The 15,156-nt window shown below is 36.8% G+C and overlaps 1 protein-coding gene and 1 non-coding gene across 2 annotated transcripts in view; both read right to left on the bottom strand.

Annotated features, from left to right (window-relative positions):
* The window catches only part of LOC148949671 (histidine protein methyltransferase 1 homolog), an 80,872-nt gene that overhangs the window by 5,473 nt on the left and 60,243 nt on the right, over positions 1–15,156 (bottom strand). Inside the window, exon 5 of the mRNA XM_089093054.1 lies at positions 12,171–12,286. Within this exon, the coding sequence (XP_088949180.1) occupies positions 12,171–12,286 (116 nt within the window). The remainder of the gene's footprint in view (positions 1–12,170; positions 12,287–15,156) is intronic.
* TRNAG-GCC (transfer RNA glycine (anticodon GCC)) lies at positions 6,324–6,394 on the bottom strand. Its single transcript has one exon. It is a non-coding gene; the product is annotated as a tRNA-Gly (tRNA).

Below are 15,156 nucleotides of genomic sequence, written 5' to 3'. Positions count from 1 at the left end.
CTATGTGGAAATCAACTGCGCTGAACAAAATGGCTATCTCAAAATTTTGATTGGCTGTGTTTGGGGGAATGATGGGCTTGGGAGGGGGGGGGGGCTCGTTGTCCTCTAATCATTTTTGACTATTATAAAGGACACTATAGCTTTTAATTTCCAATCGAATGAGCCTCCTTTGAAGTTTATACGACGATCCCTTCTATATGAAGTGCCTCTGGAAATAAACAAAATAATAATAATAATAAATAATAAAACATTGGAGCCGTATGGCCTTTACAATAGGCAACGCTACAGCATTGTCTCTGATAAGAGGAAACTCATTTTACGGATTAAAGTGCCAAGGTAAATTTTGGAACTGCTACTATTCCGTCCAGGGTAGCCACCCCTAGTGATTTATCACTATTTCCAGTGATATTTCCAGATTTTTTATATCTCCTAAACAAAAAAAAACATCACTAAATCAGCATATAAATCACTAGATTATTGAAAAAAAATCACTAAATCAACCAAAACTCACTAAAATCTATTGTTTTTTTCTCACCGGGTGGCAATCCTGATTGCGTTTAGTATGAATATTGCTTACAATAATGAGTGCGTTTGGATCCTGGGCTATGGCAGTGAACAGTGAAATCAATCCTCATAAAATTTTCAAACACAGGCGTTACTTTGGGTAGTCTAGGAAAATTGCAAAAAAAGGGGTCAACCTCAAACAAATTGCTATACAAATGATTCCTTCACTACCCGACCAAAAAATATGTGCTGATTCCGAATCCAAAAAGTTTGCCGCTCTAGCTCTTTGAAGATTTTGATATTTTTTTAGGTTGAGGCAAAAATATGGATTGAGTAAATACCAGCAAATGTGATTAGATATGTCATTTCTACGTTCCTTTTTTTGCTGATGAACATGAAACTAAATGTTCAAAGTCAAAAGAATTTTTTGGGGCTTAAAGCTTGGAGAGAGAGAGAGTGAGGTTAGGGGAGAGGTTAAGCCTGCAGGTATATAGATATAGTATATATATATATATATATATATATATATATATATATATATATATATATATATATATATATATATATATATATATATATATATTTCTCACAAAAGCCCCATGGGCCATGGATATTGCAATTACAACAAAACACATAAAACATAATAAGTTCAAACAGTTTTGAAAATAACACTATGATAAAAAACCCTCCCTATGTCTCATCCCACACTCAGAAAATTTCCCAAATTTCTAATATCCACTTTGCAATTACTTCCTATTTTATTTTCTAAACAACTTCTATCCATGACATCCCTCCCAAATTCCCTTCTAAGTACCTTCAGTTCTTCATAATAACACATAAAATGTTCTGAATCTTCAGAATCCTCGCAAATCAGACAAGTGAAGGGACCTCTCAGCATCTTAACCCTCCCTAAATACTTTCTTCCCCCTCCAAGCGGCATAAAAGTTCCCCTTAGTGATAAAACCTCATTTTAAAGTATCATTTTGGAGCCCAAATTTTAGATATATTTCTTCTCCCCAGGCTTCTTTAATTTTTCTATATATTCCAAGGGATTGTGACTTAACCTTGTATATTGACATTGACATAATCATGTATATTAAACTTGGCCTATGGCAAAACATTTTCAGCCTCGCGCCCTGGTAACAACCAAGACTGGGTCCAGGTTAAGTCCAGTATGTCTGGAACCTTAGTTTTGTGAAAGTGACTAATGAAGAGGAGAGAGAAGTTGAAACGGATATTTTGCAACCACAACAAAAATGTTCTGCCAAACAGCTTCCCTTAGCTGAGACGAAACACTAGTTCCAAATAGGATATCAGTATACTCAGATTAAGACAGATAAGAATTACAGTAACACAGAGATTCATTGGATAGTGGCAAAGCTATTCAAAAATTTGGTCTTCTTCGCTACCATCATCTTCAAGGTTTCCGGCATCAACAGTTTTGCAGTTAGAACAGCTTGTTCCTCTGCAATTGACACAAGCCCAAGCACATTTTAAGCCCTACTTTTTGCAAGAGCATTCACAATCAGCAGGTCAGCATCGGCTGGCGACTGGTACACTTTACATCCCGCATCATTAAGGTAGCCAGACAGTATACTGATGAAAAAAATCATCTTTTTTTACTAAACAAGGCATCTGCGGCTGAACGCTGATCTTAGGATAGCCATTAGACCTGCTCCTCCTCTCATGGGTCACGTCTTTGATTGAGGGTCCGGATAAATACCCGTCAAACACTATGATAGCGCATCCATACCTTCGCTTAACATAGTCGACGTATTTGGTGCAGATATCCGCGTACGTGCTGCCTTTCTCCCAAGGCAAACAATCTAGAACGGCCCCGCTATCTAATACATACTGAGGTTCATCCAAGCTTTTAAGTAAGCAATCTGTCTTTGGTTGCAGACCTTCTACTTCGCGCCAGATCGCATTGTCAAGCGCTGGTTTGTCCGCCAACCGAAGGAGCTCATTCTTGCGTGAAACTGTCCCAAGAGTAAAACTATGCATTTTAAAGGACTTCCTGTTGATTCTGCCTCTATGATATTCAATGTTTTCCATTAAATTGGTTGATCGAGTATCAGAACCGGTACAGTGCCGTATTTCTCATGCTGGGCATTCACGAAATGAAGAGTAGTATAAATACAGATAGGATCATTCGGGCTAAGATCAATCATCGGCATAAAGATCACCGAAGCCTTTCCAGGGTAAACCGATGGAAGGAAAAAATCAGTCTGTAGCGTTCGTAGTCAACTTTGGATGGGGACGCGAAACAGTCTTGACATCTTCCGCAATTGATTCAAATAGCGCGAAGGATCTGGTGCAAAAAGTCTCAGTAGTTTCTGATATAGGATGTTAAATCAAACCCCTAAACCCCTTCCTAAATTCGGAATTGTCTTTTCAGGACGGTATTCTTTACATTAGAAAAAATTCACCGTCAACCTGAAAAAACTCAAATTTGTGAAAGACCTAGAGCGGCAAACTTTTCGGATTTGGAATCAGCACATATTTTTTAGTCGGGTAGTGAAAAAATTCATTTATATAGCAAATTGTTTGAGGTCAAACCACATTTTTACTAGACTAGGGGGGAGGGCGTTTGCCCCCTGGAAATTTCGGAAAAGTTTTTTTGTATTTTCATTTGTTTTTTTTACACCAGAATTACATCCCCTAGATTTTGAAAAAAATGCAGCTGTAGATATTTCCATTATCTGGCGCCACTGCCTTCAAATATGACTAAGAACTGAATCTATGTAGCTACAGGAGTCGCAAAAAGTGAAAGCTCTAAGGCAAGAGCACCGGGTAGCTGAGTTTTATGATTGATAGAGGAGCATAAATAACTTGGTCTTGACTGGGGCGTCACAATGGTTAACTACAGAAAAAGACCTTAACATGCAATGACGGACCAGCAAATCCAGCAACAATTCAGCTTCCGAGTGGCAGAAAAAATAATGCCACATGGTGGCACATTCGTTACTGAAAAGTCGCATAGTCTGGTCAATAAACGGTAAAAATAGACATTTATTATCTTAAAGCTTGATTTAACCAAATAAAGCTTCTCAATATTACACAAGGGGAGAAATTTCCAGGGAAAATTGACCGGGGGAAATTTTCCAGTAATGAGTTTTCCAAGGGAAGGGGTTCTGAAAATCATTAGCAGAATTATTTTTATATCTTACTGTCTCTTTGGCTTCACAGCCTTACGAATGGGGATAGTTTTCAAAGGGGGTATTGGGTTATGTCAGCTTTGCCTCTCACTGAGCCTATCTGTCTGGGCTTTAGTCCAATTAGCCATGACTCAAGTTTTTCATCACCTCCACCAAGTTTATTTTAATTCAAAATAATTTTCCACGGGGGAGGGGGTGGTTTCTGAAAATCATGGACGGAATTATTTTTATGTCATACTGTTTCTTTAACTTCACAGTCTTATGAATCGGGATAATTTTCTAAAAAGATAATGTCCAAAGAAATTTGTTAGGGGTAATTTTCCAGAAAAATTTCCAGTGATAGGGGGTGGGGGGATTTTCCTGCTTTATTTGAAAAACAACCAGACATTAAGTAAAAAAACAACAGTGGAACTTAGAACGAACAGAAACTATTTAGTATATGAGGGTGGCAGCCCCATCCTCAACATCTCGCTTGTAAGTTTTTTAGTGCTTTAAAAAAAAAATTCTTATCCCAATTCGGCGGTCCTGGTCTATCAGCGGTCGTTCACAAAGGATCGGGACATAAAGTTAAACTTTAGAGCAAAGAGGGAGGATTTGAGAAGGAGCAGCCCCCTCATTTATGGACATTGTCTGTTTATTTTAAGTTTTAATACTGCTCCTTACTTTGAGTTGAGAAAAATTCTCAACTCCTCCCTCTTTACGCGAATGTTTGACTTTGTGTCCCAATCCTTTATGAACAACTGCTGATAGACAAGGACCGTTGAATCGGAATAAGAAGTTTTTTACAGCACAAACTAAAGTTTTTGAAGTCAAAACTAAATTTTAGGACAAAAGGGAAACTTTAGTGAAAAGAGGGAGGAGTTGATGAAGGGGCACCTCCCCTCGTTTACGGAATATTTTCAATTCATTTTAAGTTTTAATATTGCTCCTTGCTTTCTGTTGAAAAAACTGTTGTTTTTTTTCTTTTATTCAACCATAAGTAAAGAGCAATCTTCATCGTATTATTATTTTTTCAAACAGTTCGTGGTAACGAACTGTAAGTAAGGAGCGACCCGGCTCAATAGTAACAAAAACTCTAAAACCCGGAATGTTGATACCAATAGATACATCAGAAGAATCAGATTTTTATGTTGATTTTAAATATAGAAGTTTCATTAAGTTTAGTTAACCCAACAGAAGTTAAGCGCCTGAGAAAATTTTCGCTAATTCTCAAAAAAAAGGGGAAACAACCCATAAAAGTCATAGAACTCTAATGAAAATTACAGCATCAGATTCAGCGTATCAGAGAACCCCACTATAGAAGTTTCAAGCTTGTATCTGCCAAAATGTGGAATTTTGTATTTTTTGCCAGAAGAAAAATCACTGATGCGTGTTTCTGTGTCTTTTTTTTGTGTTTTTTTCAGGGGTGATTCCATCAATCCACCAGTCCTAAAATAACATGAAATGGCTCATTCAAAAAGAAATTAAAAGTTCTAGTGCCCTTTTTAAGTGACCAAAAAAATAAGAGGGCAACTTGGCCCCCTCCCACCGCACATTTTTTTCTTGAAGTCACCCAATCAAAAATTTTGAGATAGCCATTTTGTTCAGCATAGTCGAAAATCTAATTAATATGTCTTTGAGGATGACTTAATCCCCCACTGTTCCCAGGGGAAAGGCTGCAAGTTATAAACTGTTCCTGTTGTCTAAATATAGTTTTTGTTTTTGGTGAGTATATAGGTGTTTGCAGGTAGAATTTTGGTCTAGTGGGGGGTCGGGTTTGGCATTGGAGTAACGGGGGAGGATCTATCTATGAAAAAAATTTTCTTGGAGGAAGGGACAGTTTTATGAAGGGGGCGCCAGATTTCCCAGCAATATGTAAAAAACGATCAGAAATTAAATAAAAAAACAAGTTAATTTTTAACTGAAAATAAAGGACTATAGCTAAGCTGATAATGAACGAAAATCGTTCAGTGTATGGGGTAACTTGCCCCCTACTCAATGTCATGCTCTTTGCGTCAAAGTTTTTTAGTACATTCAAGCGATATATCTAATATATTTAAATGGCCGTTGTGATTCAGATGTTTGTGATTCGAACAAAATTCGAACTTTAGCGTAAAGAGCGAGGTATTGACTAGGGGGCGAACTCCCTAATAGACGTAATAAGAAAAAACAAATATAGAAATTCGTTACGTAAGTTAATTCGTAAGTTACGTCAGAACAAAATTTCGAGAAAGACATTTAACCCATAAAAAAGAAAAATTAATATGCTAATTTCGTTTTAATTATTAATGTACCGTGAGCCAAAACCAATGATACACTAGTTCAAAAATATTCAGCAACTAAATAAAAAAACAAGCTTTTTTAACTGAAAGTAAGGAGTGACATTAAAACTTAAAATGAACATAAATTATTCCGTATATGAAAAGGTTGGCTCCTTCCTCAACACCTTGCTCTTTACGCTAAAGTTTGACTCTGTCTCACAACTTTGCGTAAAGAGCGAGGCGTTGAGGAGGGGACAGCCCCTTTCATATATGGAATAATTTCTGTTCGTTTTAAGTTTTAATGTCGCTCCTTACTTTCAGTAAAAAATAACTTGGTTTTTTTTTTAGTTAATCTTATGAAGAACCGTCACTTTCTTTGTCGTGAGAAAAAGAAATACAAGAAAATCTTTGAAGACAAAAATGCATCGACCGGGAATCGAACCCGGGCCGCCCGCGTGGCAGGCGAGCATTCTACCACTGAACCATCGATGCTTATTTTATTGTAAATAAAATAAAATATAAATAAAATAAGGGTATTCAAGTAATTGCCTATGTAAAAATAAGCACTATGTAAGGATAGCTAGCATGTACCAAACCAGGGATTAAAAAGGATTACATATAGTTGGACAGCTAAATATCTAAGCTAAGCATTAATATGGTGTTGTTAAAATCATTCAAGATCAAATGCTTTATATTCTAGCCGACAGCCTTTCAATCAGATTCTGGCGTATTCGCATAGGTTGATTTATGGGAGAATGTGTGTAGCAGAGGCGGATCCAGGTGGGGGGAGCGCGCCCGCCGCTAATCTATTGACGGATTTTGTGTTGGGACACTAACAGGAACAATAACACTGTAAAGTTATTTTTGGAAGCTGGTTTTTAATATTTGAATTATAAATAAGTTTTGGTACTGGTGCATTATGGGGGCACCGCGAAGAAGTAAAGTTTGTTTAATGATAATGAAATAAAATTGGATGAATAAATAATAGTTTAGAAACAACTTTGGGCTATATATTTTCACATTACGGGGGGGGGGAAAAAGCATAGCAGCCTATATTAAATACGTAACCTAACCTAGGTACCTTCCCCCCCCAAAAAAAAGAATCGTTAAAATATTGCAACTCATTAAGAAACAAAGCTTTTCAATCACTTATCTATAGCGGTGTCTTACAAAAAGCCCGTTTGACGGGTTTTGTGACTGGTTTAATTGACACAGTTTACAGCAGTGGGCCCGCATAATACACCAGTACCTAAGTTTTTAATTGTTAAGACTGTATCTTTTTCTAAATAAACTTGGAATAAAGTTTCAGTTACTTCGTGTGGTCTCTGTTATATTTTACATATGACGCATACCACCTAAAAATATTTCACTAAATTTAGATTTATCACGAGAATCTGTCTGTATTACCACAAAAGCCGACTGGGAGGTGAAAATCTTTATTTCGTATTAAAAAGAAGGGAAAACTTAAAATCGTAACTTCTTCAGACTGTCAAAATAGTATTTCAGGATTATGCTGTCACAACAGGGCTGAAAAACACAATATTTAAACTTCTTTTTACTGTCAAAAGATTTATTTTTAAGCCTTGCTATTGCGCAGAGGCGAAGAAATTGATATCATTAGTTTTTTTGGCTGTAATAAAATTTGAGTTTGCTTTTCATGTGAAGCAGGGTGGTTTTTACAACTTTGTTCTTTTTTTTTGGGGGGGGGGGGGATTTGTATAATAGAATGTAAATGCATGAGAAGTGCAAAGATATTATTAATTTACATTTCGGATTTCGGTGAGCAAATGGTGGCCACTTTACTGCCTATTTTCATCTAATTAAAGCTCTGCGTTATATGACATCACCGCCTATCACCTATTCATCCTAAAACATTAAAGTAAAGGCTGAACTCCTTAGAAATATCTGAATTTCAATAAAGGTTCGTACAAGTATGCGCTTAAAACTAAGTATATGATTGAAATATTTTTTTAAAGGTCAGAGTAATCATTTAACAAAAATAGATTTCAAAAAATTGTTCATAAAAGAAGACAAATAAATTATGTGTTTATTTTTTTATCTAGCCGGTATAGCTGGGTCTCTGAAATCCCAGTATAGATCAGTGGAATGGCGTTGATTTTTTCCAAACATTTACTAATGAAATATCGAAAAAAAGTGGAAATTCTCCACTTGAGTTCATCACGGAAAGGGAATGCAACTACAATATTACTTCAGAATTTCTCACCTTCTCAATACGAACCAGTCACAAAATATAGTTATGTTTCAAACAGTGTGGTAAATAACTGCAAGTAAGGAGCGATGTGGCTCAATAGTAACCGAAACTCTAAGAAACAGAGTTTTTATAACAATAAATACACTAAAAGAATTAAATTTTGATGATCATTTAAACATACGTAAAATTCATCAAATGTTACCCGTCAAAAGTTGCGAGCCTGAAGAAATTTGCCCAATTTTTGAAAAAAGGGGGAGCCCCCCCCCCCCAAAAAAAAAACGTCAATTGATCTTCAGAAAAATTACAACATCAGATTCATCATACCAGAGAACACCACTGTAGAGGTTTCAAGCTCCTATGTACAAAAATGTAAAATTTTGCATTTTTTGCTGAAAGAAAGATCACGGATGCGTGTTTTTTTTTCGTTTTTTTTTTACAGGGGTGAAATCAAACAAGTGATCGTAGAAGATCGAGTGAGGGCTCATTTGATTGGAAATAAAAGGTTCTATTGTCCTTTTTAAGTGACCAAAAATATTGGAGGGCAGCTAGCCCCCCTCCCACGCTCATCTTTTCCCCACTGTCGCCCGATCAAAATTTTGAGATGACCATTTTTTTCAGTATAGTCAAAAATCTAATAGATACGTCTTTGAGGATGATATGAACCCCCACAGTCCCCGGGGCTGCAAGATATGAATTTGCCTATTGTTTGCATATAGTATTGATTATTGGGAAGTATGCACACGTTTTTTAGGGGAGATTTTCTGGTGGAGGGGTGGGAGTTACGTCGGAGTATCTTTCTATCGAGGAATTTTTCGTGAAGGAAGGGAATTTTCCACGGAGTGGGAGTCAGATTTCCAAGCGTTATTTAGAAAACGGTCAAAAATTAAATTTGTCTAAATTTATTAAATACAAATTTGCCTAACAACAGTTTTTTCAATTGAAAGTAAGGAGCAACAGTAAAACTTGAAACGAACAGAAACTATTACTTATATGAGGGGGGTTGCCCTCCCCTTAATAATTCGCTCTTTACGCAAAAGTTTGATTTCTTGTTCCAGTTATTTAAGAAAGACCGGTAAATCACAAAGGCCGTTTAATTAGAATAACAAACTCTTTTAAAAGTTCTAAAAAAATACTTTAGCGCAAAAAGCGAGGTATTGAGGAGAGGGCGATCTCCCTCAAATACGTAATAATTTCTGTTTGTGTTGAATTTTAATGTTGCTCCTTACTTTCAGTTGAAAGAACTTTTATTTAATACGTATAGGAAGTGCACATATCTGTCCATAAAATTGTATATACTGCTGTATATATAGCTGATGATTTTTAAACTTATTTTGGTACATGCCATCCTATCATATACAGCATATCCTACAAAGAAGGCCCTTTAAACCCGGGAGGCGAGAAGAAATACGATACAGAATTTTTAAACAGTGTTTAAATGTAAAAAAAAAGGTGTGCAAGCAACTCGCAGCTGAAGACAATCTCAGAGGCAAAGTGCCTACTGTTGTCATTAAGTCCCTGAGACAATATCGTCCAGTCCCTCAAACATCTGGTGCTGTACTAGAGGTATCGATTCCAAAACCTGAAATTGGACAGCAGGAAAAGCCATCAGAAGGCCCTTTAAACTCCGGAGGCAAGAAGAAATACGATAAAATTTTCTAGAAATGTTTCATTCGAACCTCAAAAGGATGTATAAGCAACTTGCAGCTGAAGCCGATCTCAAAGTCAGCAAGCCTCCAGGGAAAGTTCACTATCCTGACAGGATATCCTGAATTTGGATATCCTAGAATTCCTGGATATCCGAAGGATTCACCTAAAGTATGGAACCCTGAACGAAACTAATAAGAACAAATGTGATACCAAAAAGTTTAACATGTGAGAAATTCCACACTAAATAGGGAGGGGGTCAGAGAAAATATTTTTGTATTTATAACTTGTGATCTATTTTTGAGGAATGATATTACAATATTTACTAAGGGTAAATGTCTAAATTTGCGTATAATCTAAATTGTATGCTTACTGTGTCACCAACAAAATTTTGTTACCTGGAACCTTAGAGTTTTTCTTGAACCATATTGTGCATACTAGGATTTACATAACAGACATATTAATGATAGTAAAACAAATATATTGTTTAAAGAAGTAAAATAAACGTGATCTGATATCTATAATGGGTTTGTTGACTGGGGAGCGCCGAATGTCATTCTTGCCCCGGGCGCTGACAGGTCGAGATCCATTCCTGGTTGTTAGTAGTAGTAATAGTATCATTGCAATTAATTCCAGTTACTTATTGAATAAACGCACTTATTATGCTCTATTAAAAGCCGTTTGGACAGCGAATTAATTTTACCTGAGTAATTGGAAAATCGAAAGAAATTGTCATAGTTTTCCCTGTCTAAAGGCCTATGATCCTCCTTTTCTACCAAAAAGTATAGTAGGAATGAAAAAAATAGAGTTAAAAATCAGGCAATTTCATAATACTTTTTACGAACGGTTCAACCTGAAAGATTTTCAATTTATCCTGGTAGATAAGCACACTATTGATTTTTTTTTGTATATTTATGCATATTTATCCTGGTAGATAATTTATGTAATGTATATTTATGTATATAATGTATATTTATTTAATGTATATATAATGTACATAATGTATATTTATCCTGGTAGATAAGCACACTAATGATTATATCAGAGGCAAAGTAAGAAAATGAAAGTTAAGAGTAACGTTCCAACTTTTGATGACCCCTGACGTATGACGTACGCTTCAAGAGTATGGGTTAGTTATAAGAGCGGGAACTGGCGCTAGTGGACAAAAAAACTACTTCTTTCTCCTTCTTTCTTTCTCCTTTTCATCCTTCCTTCTTTTTTCTTTTCATCAACTTCTTAATTTCATGAAATTTCTTCTTATATCCTCTACCACTGCAGAGAAATCTAACCAGTACGATCATATTAAAAAATATTCGTCTGCTGCAGTATCGGCGCGTATAAAAGCTCCTCCCATTTTCTCTGGACACTTGGGTTAAACGATCCTGTGTATATTTATCCTGGTAGATAAGCACACTAGTGATTACATCAGAGGCAACGCTACAGCGTTGCCTCTGCCATAAAACTTCAATGTTTTATATGTTTAAAGAGCAATTTGCAGTTCTGAAATACAATACGTAATTGGTTATTTTAATACGTTTCAATAATTGAATGTAATTCAACAATTGCAATTGGTGAGAAAAATTAATAGCAATAAGCTTCAAAGCGTATGGGTTAGTTATAAGAGCGGGAACTGGCGCTAGTGGAAAAAAAAACTACCCGTCAAATTTCTGCTCTTACTCCCCAGGAAATTTAATTTCCTATTAGTTTATTAGAAAATTTCTAAAAAATGATTACTACTAAGTTTGGAAGTCAGGAGAGTATATTTATAGAAAAGTCAAGACACAGCAAACAGCAACTAGAAGAAAATCTAAAAATTGCGGTTTTCACTTGTGAAGACACCTAAGGTGGTTCCAGAAAAAAAAGTGCTTTCATTCTGATGTCCTGGGTAATTTAAAGGAAAAATATTGTAAAGGATATAAATGTGTCACTTACGGATATCTTAAAATTTACTAATTCTTACAAGTAAGCAAATCGGAATATTTGCCAATAAAAGGTCCACTTATTGATTTTCTACCTGAATTTCAAGTGAATATTATTTTATTTTCAGATTTTATATTTGTATTAGAGCACTTTGGATGTGGATGCTCATATCTGTCTTAGTTTCATATACGTAGATGTAATTGATGTACATGTAGTGTAGATGTAGATGTAGACTGATTCTATCAGTCTAACCTTGCATTATTAAACAATTTCAATAAAATACCTATTCTAATAAAATACCCTATTGCTGAAAGGCTAAATGTTACTCCAAATTCTGATCATTTTCTTCTCTTTTAACTATCAGATTATAACGTGAAATTTCAAATTGCTGAATTGTTTAAGTTGTCAACCTTATGTAGAGTTCCAAACATTAAAGCAGCATATATACAATCATAGGCCTACTTGACTAAACACAAAAAAAAATTGGCCTACCTTCTTCATAGGAGAAACATGAGTTAACCTCTAGCAGACCATCTTTTTGCAAATATTCTTCAAACTGATTAACGTTTCCCCCAGTTCCAAAATAATGAGCCTTTGCAGCAAGATATCTAAATATTGAGTTAAGGAATAACAAGAGCCCAACGGGCGCAAAACGAGCTTATTTTCGTTCACTGAATCAAAAGCCTACGTTTTATAAAGCCTACGTTTTATAAAGCCTACTCAAATACTAGCCTACTGTTAAGCTACTGTTCAGTTAAAGCCTACTGAATACTAGCCTACGTTCATACGAGTATCCTAACATTTTTCTTCACAAGTAATCTTTTAAGCAAAAAATGTCGTACCTATAGAAAACAGTGACGTCAAATGGGGAGAGGGGTCACCCCTGACCATGCTTTTTAGTCCTATGGATTTTTAAAAGAGCTTTGGGAATTTGGCTGACCTATGTTTTTTCTTCGACAATTTCATTAAGAAAATTGAGAAAACAATAAAATTACCCAACCTAGATTTCGAAAAAATACATTTTTGCCCCTCTCCTCCGTGAATGAACGCCATTTATAGAAACTGAGTTAGAGAAACTAGCTTTAAATTTTCATACAACTCCTATTTTACTACTTCCTTTGCTAAGAGCAAAAATAGTAGCCGAAGCTAAAAACCGGAATTTTGATAACAGTAGACACAGCAAAAGAATTGACTTTTTATGCTGATTTCAAAATATAATAAAGTCCATTAAGTTTAATGTTACCCATCGAAAGCTACGAGCCTGAGAAAGTTTGTCTGATTTCCGGAAAAGCGGGAAAACAACCCCCAAAAAGTCAAGAGATCTTAGCAAAAATCACACCATCAGATTCAGCATATCAGAGAACCAAACTCTAGAGGTTTCAAGCTCCTATTTGTAAAAATGTGAAATTTTGACAAAAGAAGGATCACGGATACGTGTTTTTTTTTGTTGTTTTTTTCTTTTTTTGTTTCTTCCCAGGGATGATCGTATCGAACCAATGGTCCAATGGTCCAAAAAATATCGGTACATAGCTTGTTTGAACAGAAATCAAAAGTTCTAGTGCCCTTTTTAAGTGACCAAAAAGATTGGAGGGCGCCTAGCCCCTCCCCCCTCCCTCGCCCATTTTCCCCACAAAGACATCCGATCAAATTTTAAGACAACCATTTAATTCAAAATAGTCGAAAGGTACAATAAATATGCTTTTGGTGATAACATGACCCTCCATAATCCCTGGAGAAAGGGCTGAAGTCACACATTTTGCCAATATTTTTCGCATATAGTATTTGTTATTGGGAAGTATACGGACATTTTTTGTGGTAATTTTCTGCGGTTTTGGGGGTATTTGCCACGGGATAATTTTCTGTGGGCACGAAAATATCCAAGGGAATTTTCCGGGATACATTTTACAGGGAGGGGGGAATTCCTTGCATAATTTAAAAAGTCAGAAATTAAATAGAAAAAGACAAGTTTTTCTCAACTGAAAGTAAGGAGCAACATTAAAATTTAAAACGAAAAAAAATTATTCCTTATATTAGTGGGGCTGCAACGTCATCAACCCTCACTCCTTTCGCTGAAGTTTGACTTTTTTTTTTCCTGATTCTTTAGGAAAGACTACTCAAACACAAGGGGCCTTGATTTTGAGTGAAAAGTAGTTTTGAAGAGCTTAAGACTTTAGCGTAAAGAACGAGGGTTGAGGACAAAGCATCCCCCCTAATATATGCAGCGTAAAGAACGGGAACTTTAGTGTAAAGAACGAGGGTTGAGGACGGAGCATCCCCCTCATATATACAGCGTAAAGAACGGGGACTTTAGCGTAAAGAACGAGGGTTGTGGACGAAGCATCCCCCTTATATCTGCAGCGTAAAGAACGGGGACTTTAGCGTAAAGAACGAGGGTTGTGGACAAAGCATCCCCCCTAATATTTGCAGCGTAAAGAACGGGTACTTTATCGTAAAGAACGAGGGTTGAGGACGTAGCATCCCCCAAATATATGCAGCGTAAAGAACGGGGACATTAGCGTAAAGAACGAGGGTTGTGGAAGAAGCATCCCCCCTAATATATGCAGCGTAAAGAACGGGGACTTCAGCGTAAAGAACGAGGGATGAGGACGAGGCATCCCCCCTAATATATGCAGCGTAAAGAACGGGGACTTTAGCGTAAAGAACGAAGATTGTGGACGAAGCATCCCCCCTAATATATGCAGCATAAAGAACGGGGACTTTAGCGTAAAGAACGAGGGTTGTGGACGAAGCATCCCCTTAATATATATAGCGTAAAGAACGAGGGTTGAGGACGAGGCATCCCCCCTAATATATGCAGCGTAAAGAACGGGGACTTTAGCGTAAAGAACAAGGGTTGCGGACGAAGCATCCCCCTAATATATGCAGCGTAAAGAACGGGGACTTTAGCGTAAAGAACGAGGGTTGAGGACGGAGCATCCCCCTAATATATGCAGCGTAAAGAACGAGGGTTGTGGACGAGGCAGCCCCCCTCATATATACATCGTAAAGAATGGGTACTTCAGCGTAATGAACAAGGGATGTGGACGAGGCATCCCCCCTAAAATATATAGCGTAAAGAACAGGGACTTCAGCGTAAAGAACGAGGGTTGTGGACGAAGCATCCCCCTAATATATGTAGCGTAAAGAACGAGGATTGAGGAAGAGGCATCCCCCCCTAACATATGCAGCGTAAAGAACGGGGACTTTAGCGTAAAGAACGAGGATTGTGGACGAAGCATCCCCCCTAATATATGCAGCGTAAAGAACGGGGACTTTAGCGTAAAGAACAAGGGTTGTGGACGAAGCATCCCCCTAATATATGCAGCGTAAAGAACGATGGTTGAGGACTAGGCATCCCCCTAATATATGCAGCGTAAAGAACGGGGACTTTAGCGTAAAGAACAAGGGTTGTGGACGAATCATCCCCCTCATATATTCAGCGTAAAGACCGGGAACTTGATCGTAATGAACAAAGGAT

This window comes from Artemia sp. Qi Xiang Cuo, chromosome 8 (genome assembly GCF_049724085.1).
Source record: "Artemia sp. Qi Xiang Cuo chromosome 8, ASM4972408v1, whole genome shotgun sequence".
NCBI classification, from domain to species: domain Eukaryota; kingdom Metazoa; phylum Arthropoda; class Branchiopoda; order Anostraca; family Artemiidae; genus Artemia; species Artemia sp. Qi Xiang Cuo.
Note: the sequence above shows the minus strand (reverse complement) of the source record. Positions and strands in the feature narration are given on the sequence as shown.